Genomic DNA, 26,792 nt, shown 5'->3' with positions numbered 1-26,792 from the left:
CAGTAACTGCTATTCCTAACTTTTTAAAACTGTAAAAACTAATCAAAACGCAATGTTGAAGACATGAAGTTTGTTTATTTTATGGTTCTGTTTGCAGATTAGGAGTTTGCTTGCTGGTGAGGTGAACACAGCTAAAGAAAAACAACTTTAGTATACTATATGAGACTTTGAGCTCTTTCACCAGCTCAATACTAAACCAGTGATGTCATCAGTTACTCTCTGCAGGCAAATTAAAATGAAAACTGCTGCATCATTTCATGCAATTTTTTTTCAAAGCTGCCACATAAAACAGTACATTTCACTATTAATAGCTAGCAAACATGAATGTTCCCTATAAAATGTGTCCAAACCGCCGTGGCAGTAAACTTCAAGTTTTAGGACTCAAGTTCTTTTTCTAACAGTTAAAATGTGTGTGGGAATGATGAAGCAGAACAGTACCTTATTCAGAAGAATACTGATTACTGAAAGTGCCAAGGGAGTGTGTTGAAGAGATGTGGCCAAAAGTTTTGTAAATGACACAAATATTAATTTTCACAAAGTCTGCTGCCTCAGTTTTAATGATGGCAATTTGCATGTACTTCAGTATGTTATGAAGAGTGATCAGATGAACAACAATTAATTGCAAAGTCCCACTTTGCCATAAAAATGAATTTAATCCCAAAAAATCCATTTCCACTGTTGTAGTGAAGGCGGCTTCAGGGTTCCCAAGAAAGTCCAGCAAGCCCCAGAACCGTCTCCTAAAGCTGATTCACCTGCGGGATTGGGCCACCATAAGTGCAGAGATGGCAGCAGGCAGGTTTGAATGCATCTGCGTGCAAAGTGAAGCAAAGACTTTTGGAGGATGGCCTGGTGTCAAGAAGGGTAGCCAAGAAGCTGAGGACTGCTGATTACTGGGGTAAAGTAATTTTCTCTGATGAGAAAATGCGCTATCACCAGACCTGTGTCATGTCAACAATAAAACAGCCTGAGACCATTCATGTGTGGGGTTTCTTCTCAGCCAAGGGAGTGGGCTCACTCACAATTTTGCCTAAGAAACCAGCTATGAATAAAGAACGGTACCAAAACATCCTCCAAGAGCAACTTCTTCCAGCCATCCAAGAACAGTTTGGTGACAAACAATGCCTTTTCCGTGCCATAAGGCAAAAGTGATAACTAAGTGACTCGGGGAAGAAAACATCAACATTTTAGGTCCATGGCCAGGAAACTCCCCAGACCTTTATCCCATTAAGAGGATTGTGGTCGGTCCTCGAGAGGTATGTGGACAAACAAAAACTCACAAATTCTGACAAACTCCAAGCACTGATTAAACAAGAATGAGCTGCCATCAGTCAGGATTTGGCTCAGAAGTTGATTGACATCATGCAAGAACAAATTGCAGAGGGCTTGAAAAAGAAGTGCTAACACTGCAAACATTGACTCTTTGCATAAATGTAATTCAATTGTCAATAAAAGTCTTTCAAACTTATGAAATGCTTGTAATTATACTTCTGTATACCATAGAAACATCTGACAAAAAGATCTAAAAACAATAAAGCAGCAAACTTTGTGAAAAACAGTACTTGTGTCATTCTCAAAACTTTTGGCCATGACTGCATATTTATAACCTCAAAGAAAAACTTGCAATACGCCAAAGGACAATGACTTATTAGTTTTGCAAATATTTTCCCTGACACACATTCTGAAAAATTTTGGCTAAGATAGAATACAACATCTTAGAAGAATAAAAAGATGCTTTAGTATGAAGACTTTCCAAAGAGAGGAATGCATTTACATATATTATGCACTATGGTTGTTGCAATATTATGGAGAAAGAAGAGTGAAGTTGTTTTTCAGTTTTGGCTGTTGGCTCAGAAGTTACTAGGCACAAATTCCAATTAATCTTTATTTTTTTTTCAATCTTTAAGTATTAAAACTCAATAAAATCAGAAATTGATAGATAGATAGATAGATAGATAGATAAACTTTATTAATCCCAAGGGTAAATTCACATACTCCAGCAGCAGCATACTGATAAAAAAAACAATAATAAAAAACCCCAATATTAAACAGTGATAAAATGCAGGTAAAACAGATAATAACTTTGTATAATGTTAACTTTTAACCTTTACCCCCCAAGTGGAATTGAAGAGTCACATAGTGCAGGGGAGGAACGATCTCCTCAGTCTGTCAGTGGAGCAGGACAGTTGCCGAAGCTGCTTCTCTGTCTGGCGATGATACTGTTCAGTAGATGCAGTGGATTCTCCATGACTGACAGGAGCCTGCTCAGCGCCCGTCGCTCTGCCATGGATGTCAAACTGTCCAGCTCCATGCCTACAATAGAGCCTGCCTTCCTCACCAGTTTGTCCAGGCGTGAGGCGTCCTTCTTCTTTATGCTGCCTCCCCTGCACACCACTGTGTAGAAGAGGGCACTCGCCACAACCGTCTGATAGAACATCTACAGCATCTTACAGCAGATGTTGAAGGACACCAGTCTTCTAAGAAAGTATAGTCGGCTTTGTCCTCTCTTGCACAGAGCATCAGTATTGGCAGTCCAGTCCAATTTATCATCCAGCTGCACTCCCAGGTATTTATATGTCTGCACCCTCTGCACAGTTGCCTCTGATAATCACGGGGTCCAGGAGGGGCCTGAGTCTCCTAAAATCCACCACCAGCTCCTTGGTTTTGCTGGTGTTCAGGTGTAAGTGGTTTGAGTCGTACCATTTAACAAGTCCTTGATTAGGTTCCTATACTCCTCCTCCTGCAGCCCACAACAGCTGTGTTGTCAGTGAACTTTTGCACGTGGCAGGACTCTGAATTGTATTGGAAGTCCAATGTATATAGGCTGAACAAGACCGGAGCGAGTACAGTCCCCTGCAGCACTCCTGTGTTGTTGACCACAATGTCAGACCTGCAGTTCCCAAGACGCACATACTGAGGTCTGTCTGTAAGATAGTCCACGATCCATGCCACCAGGTATGAATCTACTCCCATCTCTGTCAGCTTGTCCCTAAGGAGAAGAGGTTGGATGGTGTTGAAGGCACTAGAGAAGTCCAGAAACGTTATTCTTACAGCACGACTGCCTCTGTCCAAGTAGGAGAGGGATTGATGTAGCATATAGATGATGGCATCTTCCGCTCCCACCTTCTCCTGGTATGTGAACTGCAGAGAATCGAGGGCGTGGCAGTCCTGTGGCCTCAGGTGGTGAAACAGCAGCTGCTCCATGGTCTTCATCACATGTGACATCAGAGCGACAGGCCGGAAGTCATTCAGCTTATTAGGACGTGATACCTTTGGGACTGGGGTGATGCATGATGTTTTCCAAAGCCTCGGGACTCTCCCCTGTTCCAGGCTCAGGTTGAAGATGCACTGTACAGGACTCCCCAGCTCAAGCGCACAAGCCTTTAGCTGTCGTGGCGATACTCCAGCTGGACCTACTGCTTTGCTGGCATGAAGTCTTCTCAGCTCTCTGCTCACCTGAGCTGCTGTAATTGTGGGTGGGGATGTCTCTCCTATGCTGGTATCAGCAGAAGGATGGGTGGAGGGTGCAGTACTCCGAGGTGAGAGTGGGTTAGGGTGGTCAAACCTGTTAAAGAAGTTGTTAATTTGGTTTGCTCTCTCCACGTCTCTCTCGATGGTGGCACCCCACTTCGAGCTGCAGCCAGTGATGATCTTCATCCCATCCCACATTTCCTTCATGCTGTTATTCTTCTGCTCCAGCTTTCTCCTGTACGGCTCCTTTGCCGCTCTGAGCTAGACTCGTAGTTCCTTCCACACACGCTTGAGCTCATGCTAATCACCGCCTTTAAAAGCCCTTTTCTTCTGGCTCAAAAGGACCTTGATGTCACTTGTAATCCATGGCTTGTTGTTAGCATAGCAGTGTACTGTTCTTACTGGAACTACAATGTCCATACAGAAGTTGATGTAATCAGTTGTGCAGTCAACAACCTCCTCAATGTTCTCACTATGTGACCCCTGCAGGATATCCCAGTGTGTAGCTCCAAAGCAGTCTATCAGAGCCTGTTCTGCCTCAGGGGACCTCTTCCTGAATGAGCGTGTGGTTGTAGGTTGCTCCCTCACTCTTGGTTTGTAGTGAGGCTGAAGCAGAACCAGGTTATAATCTGCTTTCCCAAGCGTAGGCAGCGGGGTGGCGCTGTATGCGTCTTTAACGTTTGCATACAGTAGGTCAATAGTCCTATTTCGCGGGTGTTACAATCCACATATTGGGAGAAGGCACGTAATGTTTTGTCCAGCGTCACATGGTTAAAGTCTCCAGCGATTGGCACAAGCGCCTCAGGGTGCTATGTTTGTAAATTAGCAACGGTGGAATGGATGATGTCACACACTATCTCCACGTCTGCCCTAGGAGGGATGTAAACAATAACTACAATGACGTGTCCAAACTCTTTGGGCAAGTAATAGGGACGCAGACTTACGGCCAACAGTTCGATGTCCCTGCAGGCAAGTGGAGATTTTGACGTTTACATGTGCAGAGTTGCACCACCTTGTATTTACATAAATAGCGAGTCCTCCTCCTTTCCGCAGGTATTTGCATTTCTGTCCGCTGTAACTGTGCTAAACCTGGGTAACTCCACATTAGTATCTGGGATGTTAGTTGTTAGCCACGTTTCACAAAAATACAACAGACTGCATTCTCCATAGGTCCTGACATTTTTCACCAGCATGGCCAGTTCATCGATCTTATTTGGTGGCGAGTTCACATTTCCTAGGATCACAGAAGGCACTGAAGGTTTGTAGCCCCACTTTCTCGCTAATCGCTTGGCTTTAAGCATAGCTCCAGCTCTGCTGCCACGATACCCCCTTCTTACCTTGTCAGGTAAATAGGGAACTACACCAGCGCTGGCATTTGTTCTCAGCGCTTGAAGTTGACTACTTGAATAGACGAGTCTCGGCGTGTAAAAATCCATGTCCAAGTAGTAAAAAGTAGTAAAAAGTGTCCAGGGAATGAGTTCACATAAAAAAAAGTGATAAGAGTGATCAGTGAAACAGAGAAAAAGGTCGAAAAATAAAGTCGTACACGGAGCCGCTGGATATACTGCCACTTGTGGCGGACCCTGAGTCATAATTTGATAGAAAAACAGAGTATACTAATACAGGTTACAAAAAAAGAAACATATTGCTACACAAACCCTTATTTAATAGAAAATCTAAAAGTTTGAGTACCTTCAGAAGTTTTGCATGAAGTAGCAGTGTATAGGCAGCCTCTGTAAAGTTGTCACACTCTTTGTGCAGGTCACATAACTTATACAAATATCTACAAACAAAAATAAATGAACATTCAAAGGTGAATAATTTCTAGATTACATTCAATGTACAATAAATCTTAAAATCTTACAATGTGTAAGACTCATCAATAGATTTCCAAAAAATAACAAAATTCTGGCACCAAGCAAAAAGAGTATTATTAATTTTCCTAAAAAATTGAGCATATTTTTCACCTAGCTTTTATATTGCTACAATTTTACTTTAATTTTGTAGCATTTTCTTTGTTGTTAGTTAAAACAGTCCTAGAGCCTTGCCTGGAACATCTGCACACATAAATCATAACATTTATATTATACATTGGCTTTCCAGTTACTAGACAATTAAACTAAAAACACTTCTGTAAATTGCACAGAGTTCACTATACTTTTAATGTAATTTTAATCACTTATAATGTTTATATCTAAAAATGATAGTAAAAATACAAGTGGTTGCACTGCTGCCTTAGTCAGCTCCTGTGTGAAGGTTTGCATCTTCTGTGTCCAAGTGCTTTTCATCTCACATCCCAGAGACGCACTGTATTTTTATGCTGATTGGCAATTCTAGGTCAGCACAGTACAAGCGAGTCCAAATGAATGCATGTGGGTGGTCTGTGATGAGCAGGTGTACCATTTAGGGGGTGTAGAATTCTGGCCTCAACAAAATCTGTGCATATTTTCTCTATGTCAATGTGACTATTTCTTCAATTACACTCATTTTTCACACAACGTTTAAGTTGACTACTGAATCTAAATTGACCTGGTTTGAGTGTGGATGACCGCATGTGCATGACTATGTCCCATAACAGGCTAGTGCCCTCTCATGGGTTGGTTCCCGTCTTGTGTATGGCTCCCTGTGACTTTTAATTTGACTTAACAGATGCAGACAAAGGATGGGTGGAAGAGCAACAAACATTTTCCGATAGAATTCATTAAACATTTTAATGGTTTAAAAACATTACATTTGCTGTAATGAGCTACAGTGAAATTACAATCACTTTAAACAATGGACAGCTGCAAAAATGAATCTATTTTCATGGAGTGATTTGCTGTACTGTTCCATTTTAGCAAAGGATATTATAATTCAGTATGTTAAAAGTTTCCAAGCTTAGTTAAAATAAAATCAACACAACTGTAAAAACATTTTAATATTTTATGATTTTTAATATAATAACTTTAAACCCAAAAAAGTAAATTTGGAAAATGTCTTGCTAGATATATAATCATAGGACAACATTCACACTCTCAAGTTCATTTGTAAACTTCCTCCAAGATATAAAGGACAATTTGTTTAGTTGTGCAGCGTAACAACTTAAAAGTATACAGTTGTGAAGACATCAATGAATTTAAAGCATACCTTATATACATTTCTTCTCTCTCTATTTCCTTGTAAAAATTCTAAAAGAAACAAAACAGAATTATTAACTAAAGTTTTGCTACAATGTTAAACCACTTACCAGTGGAAATATAATTAAGGCTGTAGAGTACAAAATATAGCTGCCTCATCATTTTAAAACAATACATCATTAAGCAACTTCCAAATTCTACATTTCCAGCAGTATGAGCATGCGAATGTCTCTTAGCAACTCCAGACACAAACATATTTTAAGCTTCATTGTAATGCAGTACGGCATCTTAACTTGCCAAAAATGATTTATAAAACCAACTTTTTAAAATAAATGCCATCTGACCTTACAAATTAATTTTCAATATCACATAAGTTTCTCCAAACATGACATTAACTCCACTTCAAAGTTTTTTGTATTAACATGGGTGGTGCATTTATTTGAAAGCTCAGTGGTTACAATTTACATTCCTAGTTTGAGTATGTTTTATTCTTTGTAAATATAACTGTATGATTCAAGATGTAGTTATAAATCAAGACCAGAATAGCTTATCACACACACTGCACATGATGTATATTCATTTCTTGAGGTTCACAAATTTTCAGCTCATTCCTGAACCTGCAAAGCTGTGTTACTTTGCCATATTTCACTCTGTTGACAGGAACACTGACAAAAGTATCTCAGTAGTTTTAAAATAGAAGATATGACTGGAAGCTGTGAATAAACTGTATTAATTTACACTTTTGACTTCAAAATTCAGCTTAACATATGCTAAAGGAAATAACTGCTGAAATGAAATCCAAGCCCAACAGTAAAGGTTTCATTATTATAAATTAACATTGTCTATATATATATGTCACAAAAATAAATATTTATGATGGAATAATGGTGTAATTTATTTGAAGGACAGAAATGGATCACATATTTCTGTAACATATTTTTTCAACACAGTTAGGTCCTACAATATGTTATGCCTATTAGGCACTTAACATGCATGAAACAAACAGATTCCTTTCAATATGGAATTTGCAAAATGTCATTAGAATAACTGAGTGAGAAGCCCTAATTTTTAAATCTGTCTAATGGACATTACTTACATTTTAAACAGAGACATGCTAAAGTTTTAAAGTGATGTACCTGAAGGGCTGACACAAAAAAGAATAATATTATATTCAATGTTTACTAATCATGTTTTATGGTGCCTTTATCATAAAAAGGTCACATTGTGATTTGTAGAGAAACGGTTTCCTGAAATAACATTACAAATAAACCAATACACTAATAATACATACCAGTACATTTACTGTACAGCTCATGCGATTTTCCTTATTTTCATCATGCATGATTGTTCTGTAATCCAACAGCCGCTCCATTAGTCTTACAACCAGATTGACAAAATTCTCTCCACTTTTGGCAAGGTACTTGTGTTTTCGACAGTGCTCAAGGAGGCTGGATAAAATCGTAAACATCAAGTTAATTTCACCCAAGGAAATAAAGAAATGTAATGAAGGTTGAAAGAAAGAAAAAAAAATAATCTGATTTAAATATAAACTCTGCTGAACTATTAACATGTTTTAATTATTTCCAAGCAAAAAAAGCCCCCACATATTAATTAATCTCTTACTTGGAAAGATTCAGGCATAATCCTTGCAATTAATCTCCACTTACATTTTTTCAAACAGCACTTTGTATTGCTCATCCCCTCGGCCTCCCTCCACTTCATGATCCAGCTTGGTGATGATCTCGTTTTCAAACTATAATTAAACAGAGCAAGCGTAAATAATCAGTGTAGCTAATTTTTCATTTCATTACTATGGCTTTAATAGTTCTTCTATTTGATGAAAGATCAGTGTGCAAAGCTTAATCAACTTTTTCAGCCTGAATGACTTTAAAAACTCTTGCCCCTATTTCACAATATTCTATTCAATCTTCAGTCTGCTATAGAATTACTCCAGCTCTTTGAGGTCTAACACATTACATTGAATACTTTACTATACTAAGTGATAAATGACTGGAGGAAAAAAAATAAAACAATTATTACAAACTTAAATCATTAAGACTTTTCAGGTTTACTTTGTTTTACAGTTGAGCCTTCAATACTTGCTTAAGTAGATTTGTATGTTGATTTCAAGTCTTAACTTCAATCACATTTTTAACATTTCTCTATTCCTTATTTTTGTTAGCTAGTGGTAACATATGCTGGCTGATTTTTAGAACTCATTACAGAAGTTTGAAAACCTTTTTGGTCTACATACTGTGCAGCAACAAAGCTTTCTCCTTGAAGGAAATAGTGATGCTAAATGAACTGAAAAGCTTTTGCAAGCCCAGTACTTCTCATTGAATATGACCAGATGAAAGTACCACAAAAAAAAAAAAGATATTTTAACCCCTAAATACAAATCAATAACACATGTACAAGTTTTTTGATATATGTTGATATTTGACAGAGGAAAGAAAATGAAACCTAGTTTGTTTTATCAGGAAGATGGTAAAGCAGAATAAAAAAAAAAAAAAAAAACAAAGAAATGGAATCCACATATATATTTTGGTGAGAAATGACAATTCTGCCCATACAGGCTCACCCATATTTCCAGGGTGAGCAGTACTCTGCTATTTAGGTTATCATATCTGACAAGAGAAAGCCAGTTTAGCCAAACAAAACCTAGAATTCTGCAAATGTTATGGTGCAGGTATTTGTTTAATCACTCCAGAAATCACATTCCAGCCAAACGAAAAAAAAATGCTATTTTCAAAATTGAATTTCCAAAATGTTCAAAATCATCCACTTGCATATTTTTTATTTCTTTTAAAAAGCTGAACAGCTGTGAGCAATCTGATGTTCCAATGTGCAGGTACAACAGTTGCTTAACCTTCAAACAACTAATTAGCAAAACTGGTTTAGTAACTCAAAAAAATCCAAAAGACAGCTTTTAATGCAACATTTTAATAGCTTAAAATGTGCCATTCTGTCAGATTCATTTAGAAGACCAGGATCAGAATATGTTTGTTTACATGAAATGCACACACTCTGGCTATAAAGGCTTTTTAAACATGCAAACATTACCCTGTATTATTGCATCACACATCTGCTGTGGAAATGCAGCCAAATGCAGGTCCTTGTTAAAGTAACTAATAATGTCGGCTAATTACATCTCCTGCATATTAGTAACACAAGAACCAACTGTTTAATGGCTTAATCCTTCACTACCTTCACACTAATTTGTGCCGCACAGATTGCCAGTTTCTAAAGAATAAGTTTGAAGATCTGATAGCAAAACAACAAATTGCCTTATTTTAAAATGTTATGTAGAAGATCATGCTGATCAAAATAAACAGAAATGTTAAATCATGTGACCGTAATCAACTGATTAATGCACAAGCTGCTGTTTAGTGCAGTCCAAAATGGCTTTCACAATTTAAATGTAAGAAGAAAGGCAATTATTAAAACCAAAATATTAAATGTTCCATAAATATATTTGGTATTTAGTACACATATTGATACTTTCTTTACAAGTTAAAGCTGTCAAGTTATCCAGGACAGTATATTACAATAAGTACATTAGAGTTCATGGTTTACTTGAACTTCACTCCTGCACCATCGAGGCATGAGTCATTAAGCAACCCTGAAGAGAATTCCCAGTCCATTGTAGAGCACACTCACCCACAGAACCACACACATCTGTACACAACTGAGTCACATTTCATTCTGATATATGTGAGGAAGTCCATAATACCAGGAAAAAAATAAACTCTATACAAAAACGGTCACTGGGTCTCAGATTCAAAACTAATAGTCACCATTACGCCAGCCAAAAAATACACAAGTATTATGTCAGTATCCCTAAATAACAGCCCAATGAAATCCTATATATTGCATATAGTAGGATCAAATAATTTTCATGCTCCCCACACAAAAACCAAAACAAAATAAAACAGAAAAACTCAGAATGTCATTGTTGTATTACAATTTAAACAGTAACAAAAATGAAAGCTTAAAAAAGTCTGTTTATTCCAACATCCCAGGTCACCTGTCAATATTGCTTTTCTCATATCAACGTGCTAGACATATGGAACACTATGATGCTGGCCCTCTCTCGTTTCCACGGATTCATCATAACTTATTTTGCTTTAAGGCACTATTTCAGAAGTCATCTCTCCTTTGGTCAGTGTATGAAGCTCTATAAGTGATTATATTCAGATCACTTGATCTGAAATTGGATCAACACTTAACAATTCTTCTTCATTCTCTTAAATTTTAGTAGGAATACTTGTTATATTCTCTAATTGATTTTTCTATAACAACTAAACTGATCTTGCTTCTACTATTATGTCAGCTCAGACTGACATGTTCTCATGCAATATCAGTTCATGCTTAAGAGCTTAAGAGAAGATTTTCTCATGTTCTGACATCTTTATCATCATTATGTCATGTTATTTACTTTAAATATAACCTTATGGTGGTTTACTCTGTAAAAGGTGACCTAAAAATTCTAGACTGGCAATAGGGGTGAAAGCACTGAATAACAAAAAATAATTTTGTAATTCACGATACATAAAGAAAAAGATATAGCACATTTCAACGTAACAAATTATAAATTAAAAAAAACCCTAAAATAATCATTTGATTCACGATGCCTAAAATGTCAAATTTGAGGGAACATAACAAATAAAAGATAATTTTCCTAAAAAAGGAGATCCAAAGTGCAGCCTTGAAATAAGGCATGAACTTCTAATTGGTTATATTAATAGGAAACAGCAAAATAAATAAATAAATAAATATACTATACTAAAACCAACAAGGAGCAAATGAGAGGATGCAAAGAAAGGAGTGATAGTTCTCCAACTAATTTTAGCCAAGATCTTTACTACAGATGAAGATATGCTGCTTTCGTAGGAGCTTTGTGAAGGTTACCACTGTAAAAGAAGCTATAAAACTGAACCACTGAATTCAAACCAATGTACTGCATATCCAAATCAATGTACAGTATATCTATCTACATACAGTATCTATAAATTCTAATAACACAAAATGAGCATGGGTCAACTAGATAAGTGCACGAGTAGTTGAATAAACAGTTAATCACCGGGGGATGCTGTTATTTGAAAACTGAAATTGCCATCCGGATATTCTATTCATGATGCAAGGCAGGACAACAGATATTTCTAATGTCTACGAAAACAAGGAAAATCACATTGGGGAGTATTTTGAAACAGAAAACAACAGCACTGTTATGTGCAAGATCTGCAATGCTAAACTTCCCTTCTACAATTTAACCAGTACAATATACAGTACAATCATTTGAGACAAAAGTACCCTGCAAAAATATTTGAAGCAACAGACGAGTGCAAGCAACTGGCTAGAACTACATTTACTAGCATACCTCGAGAATGTAACTCGGGTTCAAGAGCTCCCAGAAGCTGAATAGGAGCGTGGAGTGAACCCACATTGTCACGTTTTGGTAGCAGTGGTGGGATGAGCTGGCAGTGGGGACAGAAGAACAGGAGACACAGCAGCAAGCAGGATTGGTGGCAGATTTTTAAAGAACCCACCGACCCAAGCCAGAGCAGGTCATTTTAAAGGACTGAGTTTTTAATGGACATTTATCGTTTGGTTTTATAGTCTTTTAAAGGTTCTTATTCTTTTAATGTCCTGTTTTTACAAGGGGGGCTTGGGTTGGTTTTATTGTGGGATTGTTTTAGTACTTTTAATATTTTAGTGCAGTGGTAGTGTGGCCGAGCTGTGGACCTGGGCCACCAGTTGCACAGGGTTGGCAGTGGCATGGAGCCTTCCTCTGCAGCTGGGGCTTATGGGGGGTGGAATGTGGTGAAGCGGGTCAACAGCTCACGTCAAAATGGCCACTTTTTAAATAAATAATCGCCGCACTCGCGGCTTAGTGAGGGGGCGTGGTGGTGTGTGGCTGAAGTGGTTCCTTGGGTGATTTCTGATGCGGGCAGTCCTTGCTTAAGTGCACAAGTCCGCATCCGTAATTGTTCCCAGGTGCTGCGGTTTGCCACAGCTGATCCATGTCCCTGTAATAAATAGAAGCGCGAGGCAGCTAAGGGAAGAAAAAAAAGAAAAAAACGGACAGAGGTTATGAGTGAGGAAGGTGGCAGGAAGCAGGAGGGAGAAAGTCAGTGTGTGAGAGAGAGAGAGCGAGCGAGCAAGCAAGCACAAACTCGTGGAGGTATGCAGGCAGCTGGGAGAGATGAGCCCGAGTGGGGTGTTTGGCCGGCACCTGAGGTCTGACAGTCGTGCTGAGTGCTTGTTGGGAGCAGGAATGACAGGGAGAAGGTTGGCTCGCCGCAGCAAAGGCAGCGGGAGTCAGAGATTTGGAGTAGAATAGAAATGGAGTAGAAGCAAAGTCTCGGTCTGGCAAGGGCTGAACGAAGCCAGGGATCGGGAGGCCACCAGACCAGTTGAGCAGAAGAAGGTCAGCTGCTTGTAGAGTGACTCCCCTGGTGCATAGCCTGGATGGGAGAAGCAGGGGAGTCACCAGTAAAAGAAGGAACCGTGCTTTGTGTTTTTAAAGAGACTGCTTCATGCCATTGTAATAACCTCATTGTTTTAAAGGATTGTTTTTTTTCTATTGTGTTTTTAACCTCCACCTTTCACTTGTTCTTATGGATTATTTATTTGAAGACGTTTGAGATGCACTGCACTTTATTTATTTAGACACGGTTTCGTTTTGTTGTTTTAATAAAAGCACTTTGCACTTTTTTGCACCATCCACTTGCTTTGTTGTGCCTCACTGCCAAGCTCGTTGGTGACATTACTGATGGTGTCAGGTTTAGGGCTCCCAGAAGCTGAATGTGAGCATGGAGCAGAACCCGCATCGTCACAAGTCCAAGTGAAAAACTATTAAAGATCATAGAGAGCTACTAACCTACTAAACTAATGTCCTGTTTTTACAAGGGGGGCTTGGGTTGGTTTTATTGTGGGATTGTTTTAGTACTTTTAATATTTTAGTGCAGTGGTAGTGTGGCTGAGCTGTGGACCTGGGCCACCAGTTGCACCATCCACTTGCTTTGTTGTGCCTCACTGCCAAGCTCATCGGTGACATTACTGATGGTTAGGGCTCCCAGAAGCTGAATGGGAGCATGGAGCAGAACCCGCATCGTCACAAGTCCAAGTGAAAAACTATTAAAGATCATAGAGAGCTACTAACCTACTGTATGTTGAACCAGAGCATAATGTAAAATTCCAAAAAGACATAACTTGTAACATTGTACCCCAGGGTACAATGGCACTTTGACGCACTAGCAACAGCCACAAAAAATAAGCTCCAAACAACAAAGTAATTAGAATTAGAAAAGGCATTAAGACTGCATCAACAACAGACTCCTTCATGATAAAATTATTGCGAACTGAAATGTGTCCTCGTACCACTACACAAACTAGAAGAACGACACACTGGGCAAAACATTGCTGATCATCTCCCAGTAGCTATTGATGCATGGGGCATGCGCAACAAAGTCATTAAGTACTGTATGTATATGATGATTCTAGAATTTGATTTCAGCAAACAAATTGTTGAAGTAGTAGTCTGTGCCATGTTTCGTTCATACGCTTCAACTTTAAAATAATGATGGATTATGGGCTGCTAACCTAAATCGTCTGATGGGTATGTGCAGCAGTTTAGTAAGCCACTTTCATCACAGCAGTGTTGCTACTAATGTTGTGAAAGGCAAACAACAATAACAGAATCTGCCTCAGCACAAACTTAAACAGTGTTGTTGGACCCACTGGAACTTTGTACAGTATATAACATGTTTGAGCACATGCATGAGCAGCTATGGGCAATTTACTTACATTCTCTTTAAATTATTTACTTAATTTATTGAATAAACATGTTTTGTTAATATCATGTAAAGTATACCTTTCCATGTTTCGGATTACGTACTCCAACTAGTGGTAAAAATGTTTTTTGTTGTTAACTTTATATCTACATGTTCATTTTTATGAATATTTGAATATCAAGATTTATCACATTGCACATCCCTAGTGTCAACACATTTCAGGATTTAGATATTCCAATATATATTTTTATTCTGTGGTATTAATCGTCGGGTCCTCCCTGCGTGGAGTTTGCATGTTCTCCCCGTGTCTGCGTGGGTTTCCGCTGGGCACTCCGGTTTCCTCCCACAGTCCAAAGACATGCACCTTAGGTGGATTGGCGATTCTAAATTGGCCCTAGTGTGTGCTTGGTGTGAGGGTGTGTTTGTGTGTGTCCTGCAGTGGGTTGGCACCCTGCCCGGGATTGGTCCCTGCCCTGTGCTGGCTGGGATTGGCTCCAGCAGACCCCCGCAACCCTGTGTTTGGATTCAGTGGGTTGGAAAATGGATGGATGTCATTGTTTTCCATTATAAAACATTTTTCATGAAAATATATTTTCTTACCAAGTGTCTTCAGTAAAACCACAGAGCCTGCATGGATTCAAGAATGAAAATAGGCATACAAAAACATGAAAATGCATACGCCAAAGAAACACAATTGATAACACCTGGTTTCTGCACATATCTACACAATTTACCTTAATAAATCTCAATCATCTTGTAAATGTGATCCTATGAAACTTAGACACATGACTGACAATGTGGGGGTTGGGTTATCTCACAAAGCATCAATTGGGGGATTTGGAAGATTAGGAACCCCCATGAAGCATCAGGCACCACTAAGCAATGAAAACAGTAGACAAAGTTTGTCCCTGTGAAACGACACAATAACCCCTGCGGACATGCAGCTTATTGGGTTCACAGATTGTAGTGCCCCTCTTCTGCATTATGGGAATTAAGAAAATGTCACTGCTAACGGATAACAAAAAAACCTAACTGCAATAGGAGTTCAGTAAAATGATAACGAAAACTGGACACTAGTGCAAATTCATTTTTATGTTGGCAAAAACAAGCTATGTTTTAAGTATATAAGTGGACATGATGGAATGAAGGTTGTCCTAGATATTCTTGATCTGTTAGCCATTTCTCTAAAAAGTGACAATAGGCAGCCAATATAAACTGATGAAAAACTGAAAAAGTACTTCAGTGTAAATACTCCCTTAACAGGGAGCTAAACTAAAGTCTGCATACCATATTCAACACTTTTGAGGTTAATGTTTGTTATGTTAATATATTCCGTTATGTGTAAGCCTAACATTTAGTGTTTTTTGTTTTTCTTTCAAAGAAAAGTGTTCATTTCTTATTGTGCAGCCCACTTAGTTTGTCAAGAACTACAGCTGCAACCATCAGTAAAAAAAAAGATAAGAACTTTTGGCTAAAATGGTAAAATAGGTTTACGCCTTTGGATTTACTTTGTGATCTTTAGTAGCTAGTCTACAACATTAAGGTTTAAAGAACAAACATGTAAACGACAAATTAAAACAAACAACCAAACAAAACCTGACTATGCATATATAAATGTATTTCCAAGTCCAGTAAATCTGTTATAATATGATATATCCTGAGAAATGTTATAAATCAAAAGAACAGAAATGAAAGATTGTTCTAGCTTTCACAGGCTATAATCAGATTTCTTTACTTCTGAAACTAAAGATATTAAATGTAAATTAATCCCACCACTGGGGTAGCACTAGTCGTTCCAACATATGGCTTTTAAATCCAAAGTTAATAATGCTAGTTCAATGAGTGGCCTTAGGACAAGTGAAGGTTGAAGTATGAGGAAGGCTATAAATCTGTAGCAAAGAAGGCAAGCCGCCAAACTTCTATACAGAGTAATTAGAGTCTGAATAAATATGCCTGGAATGAATACAGTATATTAGGAGATTGTTGTCTCTTATTGCTTTTACTTAACTACCTTTATTCAGATTGTTTGAATTTTAAAATATAATGAATTGTATTTTCTATAAAAGGGTTCCCAGCTCCATTCTATTTAAAGTGAAACTTCAAATATAGAGCCCTCTGTGATACTGTAAATAATAATTAACACTAAACATTTATGCAGTTTAATTTTTTATATATATATAATGAGGGCATTCATGTTCTATACTCAAAAATGTGGCAAAGGATAATCAGGTTGGGAGAGCTAGATTGTTTAATTTCACATCCCTGGCCCTAAACATTGTTTGAATGCTTTGTTTTAAGAATATTGTTGAATTAAAATTGACTAGAGTTATTAAATGAAACACAAAGAGGGATCAAGACTATTTATTTATGTATCAGGCAGTGAAGATAATAAATACATCATAATTGAAAGTGATGATGGATGACAATTTTGTAGATGACTTTCAGAAAATGTAAAATGTGTGTCATGTAAAGGCACTTAAGAACACTTTTAAACAGCAGAATCAGAGCAAGTTTAGGATGTTGAAGAAACATTTCACCCAATGAGCCATGGTAGGTTCAATGAACTTGCAATGATTCCTACTGAACATTGACTGATCTATAACTGTGATAATTGTAATGTATTAAACAGAAGATGAAATTATTAATTGTATTTGCTAAGGTTATTGGCAACACTTTAAAATGACATTTAGTAGTTTAATAAAACATGTACAGTGACATTTTTACATGTGTGTCAAACCACATGCAACACATCCCCATTCATCTGCCTCTATTCTCTTAATATATTTGAGTGCATTACATGAACAAAACTAATGAAAGGATTTTTTAAACATAATAAGTGGAGAAAATAGTAATTTCACTTGAAGTTCCCACTCTCTTTACAGTCAGACATTTTTTTGCTACTTAGCTTTGACATTTAGTACAAATCAGCAAAAAGATTGCAGGTAGAACCTTGAAGTCCATCTGGAATTATGGAGGGACAGGAATGGCATGTGCATATTGTATTTGGAACAGTTTAGTCTTTGATACAATGACCTTTTACTGTCTAAAAGAAAAATATTACCTTTGAAGGAACATTGGGGTAATTTGACTAGGGTTGGGATCTGAGTGGAGTGGTCAGCTTACAAGCTGCTGTATTATTAAAGAACATTAGACAATATGGTGCTCTCCTTGTGCTATTTTATATTAGGTTTATTTCAGAAATATATGATGAATTAATTATAAAGTCAATGCTTTATTATTTATATACAACTCAATTTCAACCTTACATCTTAGAATGATTTTATTATTTCATACAGCTAATCTCTAAACATTCTAGCAAAAGAAAAAAATAGTAGAACAAAGTTACAAATTCTTAGTTTAAACAGACATAACTTTCCTTCCACACACACATAGACTATTTATGGGTAACATCAGTTTGCAACCAAAGAGGGGGAAAAATAAAGGATGTGATTCAGTGGTTCTTAGCTCTTAAATACTAAACAAGCCTCAAGTGAAGGCCCATTACTACACTTTAACTTTTCTGAAAATCAAATAATCATACACACGAAATATACAAAGATATAATTACTACATTTTAATGAAATTAGATTTAATTCAAATAAAATTAAAATTCAGCTTACCAACTGAAATCACAGCTATAAAGTTTGCATGAAATGAGCCTTACCCGCTGAAAGCTTCTTGTGTAGTGAAATTCACACTGCATCATGTCAAAAAATATTGGAATTGTGGCCTTTCTGAGTTCAATTTCAGGAACAAGAGTCATTTCTAAAATTGGGCCCACCATTTCAGGAATGAACTTTATCTTGTGCGGACCTTAAAAAGCAAGTAGGGAAAAAGTAATGGATTCATAAATATTCAATAATAGCCATAGCCATAGTGAGAAGTCAAGCAAAATGACACCTTTTATTGGCTAACTAAAAAAATTACAATATGCAAGCTTTTGAGGCAACTCAGGCCTCTTCTTCGGGATGTAATTATGTAATAGCAGCCATATACATTGTCATATACTGAATATGTGTCATATATATGTTGTCATTGTATATACATACACACACACATATTTATCCATAAGAGAATAAAAACACAACTCAGAAAGTAATTAAAAACTTAATTAGGAACAATGATACAAGTAAAGGTTGTAATACCTTGAGAAAATAAATTTACAGAAAGTTAAACAAGAAATACTTCTTAAGGAAGGGTTACAATTCACTTCTCTTTATGACTGTGTAGCATATTGCAAATAATGTACTAAAAGCATAGTGAATGCATTATAAATGCATGCTACATTAATAAATTCACAGTTAACATTTGATGCTTGCTAATTAATTATTAGTTTATAAGCTATACTTTGTAGTGTATACACAGAGAATTCTAATATCTCAGTATGCTACAGAGAACCCAAATGGTTTACAAATGAGCCCATCAATTATTAAATTCTGTTATTACTTTCAGTCACTAAATGGGTTTGATAAATACCTATGAATTATAGAAATTATGCTTTTTGATTTTCAGCATTCTATGATTAGACATAGTCTTATAATTTATTTGCTGTTTGAAAGAGGATAATTATTTTAGCAATAAAAATATTAAGGAAAAAAACAAGGTAGTTGTGGGAAAAGCAAAATAAAACAATTAATTACATCCATAAATTGCTTGAAGCTTACTCAGCCATGTTTAATAGGAATAGGAATAATTAATACATACAGTCTGATGTTATGAAAAGCCGTTTCACGGAAAATCATTAAGGACAAGAGCAAGAAGGTGCAGGGAAACGGAGTGGAAGCACACAGAAATTGAGGATCAAACATTACAATTTTATAATGTGCAAGAACTTGCTCTACTATTGACTCTGAAACCAGCCATGATTATAACAGGCTCACACAGAGCCAAAAAATGTAAATCTCATGGTAAGTATTCAAAAATTTAAAAAAGATTATTACATCTAGTCTAGCTGTAAATTTAAAATAAAAAAAAAAAAAAAAGAATTTTGAAGTATTACTCATTGCTAAGTATTTGGTCTGCCACCACATACAATATGCAAAAATTTGGATGATGCGAGCAGACATGCAAACAGAAGTCTGCTCAGAACAGCGTAATACTTTTGAAGTGTCAGTAGTCTACAATGGAAAATTATTTCAGAGGATTGTCTTATAAAAATTCTGAATGTGTACACATGAATATCATGTAGATTTATGCATTCATTGTTAATAATCTTGCAGCATGAAACTTTACAATTAAACAGGACTTTCATTAATATACTTCAAAAATAGCTATTGAGTATAATGTAGTCTTGAACGAAGATTAAGATGGATAAAATTCATCCTCAGCCCAAAGTGATCATAATTAATCATTGAAAACAATAAATAAGAACTGTAATGCACAATTGTTGGAGTTTAAATTAACATTAGGTTAATGTGAGAGATTTACAGTAAAGAAGTAAATAGATTCAATAAAAAATAGGATAGCCAAGCTCAATATTGTTAAATCTGATTTACTGTTTAGCCTCTTTGGCGCTTTTACTCATTTTGCAAGTAAGATATACACTGGAGCTCAGTGAAACTAACTGCATAGCATATGAGCCCCGAATAACAAAAAGAAGTTCACTACTTTCTGTTGAAAAAAAAATCTGCAAAGAAATGCAAATTTAAAAGCAAAAACATGCATCTTCTGTTGCCAACATCTAAAATACTATGAGGTTACAACATGTCTGTCCACTGGCTGGTATGAATCTTCTTTCCTACTGCTCCTCAGCATGTACAATGACAGCTAATGTAAGAAAATCTGACATCCCCAACACAGTGTATCTGCCTGAATGCAATAACTGTACAATGAGAATTCCTGTATAGTTAAGGTGAACAGATGAAAGAAAAGTTGTACAATGAATAACAATAAAAGAAAAACTCAATAACTTCATTAGGGATCATCAACTAATAACCTTGACTGCTATGAAATCAACAAAATGGAGAACTAGAAATTGAGATTGAATAAATGGAAAGATAATGTCACTAAATAAAGCACCAATTATTAGGCAGCATGTGTATCATTATAAATATAAAGCTATTATCCAAATGGTACATTAGGAATTTACTTACTGCACAGGAGAAATCAAGAGCACTAATGAAGCTGTATAATAAAAACCTACATTAACTAGGAAAAGGTAGAGAAAATTACCAGGCAGCAAACAAACTCACTCCAAATATCTGAAAGAGACAACATCTATAATTGCCAAGTTACCATTTGTAGGCAACTTAATGATGAAGCCTCATTTTGGAAAATAAGAAATCAGACAAAGTGAGTGTACTTCAGTTTGATGCAGCAGGAAGATTGAGGGTATGCCACCTGAGTCTTTGGCATATCAGCAATGCATAACCCAGTCTGCAATTAGTATGTTTGAAAAAGCCAAGAAAACGTGATTGAAAATGTATACAACATATCTGCATAAAGAATAACACGTGTTCGGGTCACCCTCATAAGACTGAATTTTAAATTGTATTGCTAATTTACTTCTCTGCATTTAACAGCTACTTGTTTAAATGCAGTAAAATGCACTGATGCCTTGAACATTTTTTTTCTATGTACAGAGAAATCTATTTGTCTGTGCACCAGCCCTGATTCAGAATCAAACCTCTATTCTTAAACAATATTAAGGTTATGATTTAATGAATTATTTTTTCCATGTTCTTTAAAATTCAAAATAGGTCTATATTCATGACCTATTTCTTAAAGTATTCATATATTCAGAAAATATAAAGGTGCAGAAGTAGGCAGCAGTACATTAAAAGGTACAATTATAAAGAAAAAAAGTTTTTATGAATGTTAGCTTAGTTCATCCATCAGGAATGGTGCAAAAGTGAAACCTCAAATTTAAGATACCTGGTCTTATTACTCTTTTATGCAAAGAAACTCTTAGAAATATATTACAAGTACCAAACAGCAACTGGGTAGCTTTCTAATCAGCAACAGCTGAAAATAAATGCCATACTCTACATTTTCCTATTGTCATTTAAATGAGTTTTAGAGTTTTTTCATTGTTGGTAACCTCTGCTAACACCCATTTTCATGTTAATTTAGGATGGCACTACTGAAACAATAACCTGTATCTTACACATTACTTAGGTTTATTCAGTTGCTGAAGGCACAACTTATTTTAGCCCTGTATCTTTTTTCTTGCCTACCCACAATTCACTTGCAAAGGACTGAATGAGATGCCACAAGACTACTAAGGTAATAATGGTCTCAAATTAACTTAAAGTCCCAAGACACTGCAAAACAGCATAAAAGGAACAAGTTAAGAAATATGTAAGATTGGAAATGAAACTGAAAGTTGCTGGTTTTGTGTCATTTTTCAGTTTAGCCACACTTCCATTCATTCATCTTTTCATTCATTTTTCAAACCTGTTATTCCAAACACAGTCGCAGGAAATCAGGAGACTATTCCAAAGAGCATAATCTATTGTTCCTGTCTTGTGCCCGATGCTCTTTGGAACAGGGCTTCAGCAAATCACAGTGTGAACACACATCAGAGCTACATTTACCAACTCCAATCCACCTATCTTGCATGCCTCTGGACTGTGGGAGGAAAATGAAGCACTCGGATGAAACTTAATCAGACACCAGATGAACAGACAAACTCTGCGCAGGAAGCACCTGGGACTTTAAGCCCAGTTACTGCTGCAACTATGCCAGCTCTCCCACTTATTGTGGATCTGCTCTTGTGGCCACCAGTGCTGGCAATGGTCTCTTATAAACAAATGGTTGGGTAGTTATCTTGACTGAGTGTGTTACTGAATTAAACACAATTTGTACAGGCATATACAATACTTGCCAATTTACCTTATTAAGGTTTGATAAAACTTTAATAAGCTATTTTGACATGATCATTACAGGATTATTTAGAAAAAAATAATATATAAACATACAGAGAGAATCAATATAAAAAGCAACAGTGACTCAAAACCGACCCCATCCGTTGACTATCTTTGCATATTTTACTTTGTGATACATTAGGAACACCTGCTCCTACTATGATATATTACTTCTGATTTTTTAATAAAATTGATAGATTTATAAAATAAAATAAAAATTAACAGAACAGAGTAAAAGATTACTGCTAAAAAATGGACAAAATCCCTTTAGGTAATAAGCAGATTTCATTCATTTCTTAATGTTTGAATTGGTTTTTCAGGTTTGTTAATAAAAATGAATGATTTATGCTATCCTCTCACTATCATTTGCCTATTTTTAATTATATATTCTTCTTTTACAAATAAAGCAGACATCTCTCTCTAACTTTGAACATTAATTAATTCTGAAATTCTAAAAAGTATATTCAGGTACTTACCAAGATTATACCACATATCTCTAATTTCAAATCCAATCTGTCGCCTCATATCCTGATATCTGAAAGAAACACATAACAAATTACAAATTTATTAACATATATAGAACAAATAACAATACTGATAAAAAGGTTTTGTTTATCAAATGTAACCTACTTTAAGAAGCATCGTTTTTTATCTAGTATATGAAAATTAAAAATAAATTTTAAACCACAATATTTTCAGCCTTACAAACAATGATATTCAAATATATACATTTTAGAACTAACATTCAATTGTTATTTTAGGGTTGATCATTGCATATGTAGCATTTGCAATTTTTCTGATAAACAGTTGTAACAGTCATCAAAATTTAGCAAAGCATTTTTTGCAGAGAATATGCTGTGTTCGCCAGTAACCTTGATTGCTGAATATTTTCTGGAAATTCATGTTGTCGTCAACTTACAGTAGATTAAACAATTTTTCCCAGTACCCCATGATTCTTTGCAAGGTCACTGTGATATCACAGAAATGTAGAAACCATGTGCAGAACCAGCATGCATGCCTGCTGCAAGATCATTTATCGATCTGCTTCAGGCTTGCATGATATCACAATATATCATGATAGAACACCAATTCCTGTAGTTGGCAACAAAGCCTTGCATTGCTAATTTGCATGCATAATTAGCCATGTGTTAAAGGTACACTCCAAAATACACCTTAAAGGAAACCTTTCCATGTCAGAAAACACATTTGACTCTGTGAAAAACTAATGATAACAAAGGATTTATTACTGTTTACAAGGTGTCTGTATTTTCTTCATGTAAGAAGAATGTGCAAAGAATCTGCACAGATAGATAGATACTTTATTAATCCCAAGGGGAAATTCACATACTCTAGCAGCAGCATACTGATAAAGAACAATATTAATGAGTGATAACAATGAATGTATAACAGGAGGACAATAATTTTGTATAATATTAACGTTTACCCCGGGAATGGAATTGAAGAGTCGCATAGTGTGGGGGAGGAGCAATCTCCTCAGTCTGTTAGTGGAGCAGGACAGTGACAGCAGTCTGTCACTGAAGCTGCTGCTCTGTCTGGCGATGATACTGTTCAGTGGATGCAGTGGATTCTCCATAATTGACAGGAGCCTGCTTAGGGCCCGTTGCTCTGCCACAGATGTCAAACTGTTCAGCTATGTGCCTACAATAAAGCCTGCCTATCTCACCAGTTTGTCCAGGCATGAGGCATCCCTCTTTTTTATACTGCCTCCCCAGCAACCCACCACGTAGAAGAGGGCACTCACCACAACTGTCTGTAGAACATCTGCAGCATCTTATTGCAGATGTTGAAGGACGCCAGCCTTCTAAGGAAGTATAGTCAGCTCTGTCCTCTCTTGCACAGAGCATCAGTATTGGCAGTACAGTCCAATTTATCATCCAGCTGTACTCCAAAGTATTTATAGGTCTGCGCCCTCTGCACACAGTCACCTCTGATGATCACGGGGTTTTGCTGGTGTTCAGTTGTAGGTGGTTTGAGTTGCACCATTTAACAAAGTCCTTGATTAGTTTCCTATACTCCTCCTCCTCCTGCTCCCTCCTGATGCACCCCACGATAGCAGTGTCATCTGCAAACTTTTGCACGTGGCAGGACTCCGAGTTGTATTGGAAGTCCGATGTATATAGGCTGAACAGGACCAGAGAAAGTACAGTCCCCTGCGGCGCTCCTGTGTTGCTGACCACAATGTCAGACCTGTAGTTCCCGAGACGCACATACTGAGGTCTGTCTTTAAGATAGTCCATATGATGATGTTCCAGCTTCACCTGGTGCTGCAACTTCAAACAATGTAAGGAGCCAGTCCCATGCTGCTGCTTTATTTCAACTCTGTGAGCGCATTTATATATATATATATATATATATATATATATATATACACACACACATATATATATATACACACACATAAAGTGATCACTCGCAATATCGCGCTTTGATTTTCGCGGCTTCACTCCATCGCGGATTTTAAATGTAAGCATATCTAAATATATATCACAGATTTTTATTGTAGGATCAAGCACAGCAAAGTCAAAATCAGTAGTTCAATCAGAGGAGAGTAAACTAGAAAATAAAATAACTAAAGATAATGAATTATTGATCTCAACACAATATTGCTTAAATGTTTTTTGTTATGCTTTAGAAAAGTAAAGAAACAAAAGGTTACTCGGGCATACAAGCATTCCCATTGACAGAATTATGGAGAAAGTTATGAAGTTTTGCAGCCACAATTCTAAATGAACTTAAGCCAAATGTAAAATAAAATAGCGAGAACAGCTTGAGTATTCATCAGGTTGTAACAGTACAAGAAATGAAGACAGTTCAATTTAGTTTCTTCAGTAGTCTACAGCCAGTGGAAGAGAGATGTATTCATTGCAATTGGTCTACATAAGGTAAAACAATTCTGAATACAGTGATCCCTCGCTATATCGCGCTTCGACTTTTGCGGCTTCACTCCATTGTGGATTTTATATGTAAGCATATCTAAATATATATCACAGATTTTTCGCTGGTTCACGGATTTCTGCGGACAATGGGTCTTTTAATTTATGGTGCATGCTTCCTCAGTTTGTATGGACACTGTTGACAAATGGCTTAGAAGCTACCCAATCAGAGCACGTACTACATATTAAATAAAACTCCTCAATGATATACGATATGCGTCCCACGCAGTGCTTGATTGTTTGCTTTTCTCTGTCTGTCTCACTCTCTCTGACATTCTCTGCGCCTGACGGTGGGGGTGTGAGCAAAGGGGCTGTTTGCCTCTAAAAAATGCATACTTAAAAGCACGTATTGATTTTTTGATTGTTTGCTTTTCTCTCACGTGCTCTCTCTCTCTCTCTGATATTCTTTGCTCCTGACACGCATTCTTTGATGAGGAAGATATGTTTGCATTCTTTTAATTGTGAGAAAGAACTGTCATCTCTGTCTTGTCATGGAGCATAGTTTAAACTTTTGACTAAAGGGTGTTATTTCATGTCTAGAGAGCTCTAATAATGTTAACAGTGTGGGAGAGTTTATAAAGGCTTAAAATATATAAAAATAACCATACAAACATATGGTTTCTACTTCACAGATTTTCATCTATTGTGGAGCGTTCTGGAACGCAACCCCCAAGATCGAGGAGGGATTACCATATATATATATATATATATATATATATATATATATATATATATAGTGCATCCAGAAAGTATTCACAGCACATCACTTTTTCCACATTTTCTTATGTTACAGCCTCATTCTGAAATGGATTAAATTCATTTTTCCCCTCAGAATTCTATACACAACACCCCATAATGACAACATGAAAAAAGTTTACTTGAGGTTTTTCCAAATTTATTAAAAATACTGAGAAATCACATGTCCATAAGTATTCACAGCCTTTGATTAGTACTTTGTCGATGCACCTTTGGCAGCAATTACAGCCTCAAGACTTTTTGAATATGATGTCACAAGCTTGGCACACCTATCCTTGGCCAGTTTCGCCCATTTCTCTTTGCAGCACCTCTCAAGCTCCATCAGGTTGGATGGGAAGCATCGGTGCACAGCCATTTTAAGATCTCTCCAGAGATGTTTAATCGGATTCAAGTCTGGGCTCTGGCTGGGCCACTCAAGGACATTCACAGAGTTGTCCTGAAGCCACTCCTTTGATATCCTGGCTGTGTGCTTAGGATCATTCTCCTGCTGAAAGTTGAACCGTCACCCCAGTCCGAGGTCAAGAGCGCTCTGGAGCAGGTTTTCATCCAGGATGTCTCTGTACTTTGCTGCAGTCATCTTTCCCTTTATCCTGACTAGTCTCCCAGTTCCTGCCGCTGAAAAACATTCCCACAGCATGATGCTGCCACCACCATGCTTCACTGTAGGGATGGTATTGGCCTGGTGATGAGCGGTGCCTGGTTTCTTCCAAATGTGACGCCTGGCATTCACACAAAAGAGTTCAATCTATGTCTCATCAGACCAGAGAATTTTGTTTCTCATGGTCTGAAAGTCCTTCAGGTGCCTTTTGGCAAACTCCAGGCGGGCTGCCATGTGCC

At 36.9% G+C, this 26,792-nt stretch overlaps 1 protein-coding gene across 1 annotated transcript in view; it reads right to left on the bottom strand.

The window, feature by feature from the left end:
* The window catches only part of dock1 (dedicator of cytokinesis 1), a 710,521-nt gene that overhangs the window by 144,158 nt on the left and 539,571 nt on the right, over window positions 1-26,792 (bottom strand). Inside the window, exons 33-38 of the mRNA XM_039774569.1 lie at window positions 22,722-22,780; window positions 18,045-18,193; window positions 8,252-8,337; window positions 7,876-8,032; window positions 6,595-6,635; window positions 5,161-5,251 (exon numbers count right to left, since the gene is read on the bottom strand). Of these exons, the coding sequence (XP_039630503.1) occupies window positions 5,161-5,251; window positions 6,595-6,635; window positions 7,876-8,032; window positions 8,252-8,337; window positions 18,045-18,193; window positions 22,722-22,780 (583 nt within the window). The remainder of the gene's footprint in view (window positions 1-5,160; window positions 5,252-6,594; window positions 6,636-7,875; window positions 8,033-8,251; window positions 8,338-18,044; window positions 18,194-22,721; window positions 22,781-26,792) is intronic.

Source organism: Polypterus senegalus, chromosome 1 (genome assembly GCF_016835505.1).
Source record: "Polypterus senegalus isolate Bchr_013 chromosome 1, ASM1683550v1, whole genome shotgun sequence".
In the NCBI taxonomy this organism is placed as follows: domain Eukaryota; kingdom Metazoa; phylum Chordata; class Cladistia; order Polypteriformes; family Polypteridae; genus Polypterus; species Polypterus senegalus.
Note: the sequence above shows the minus strand (reverse complement) of the source record. Positions and strands in the feature narration are given on the sequence as shown.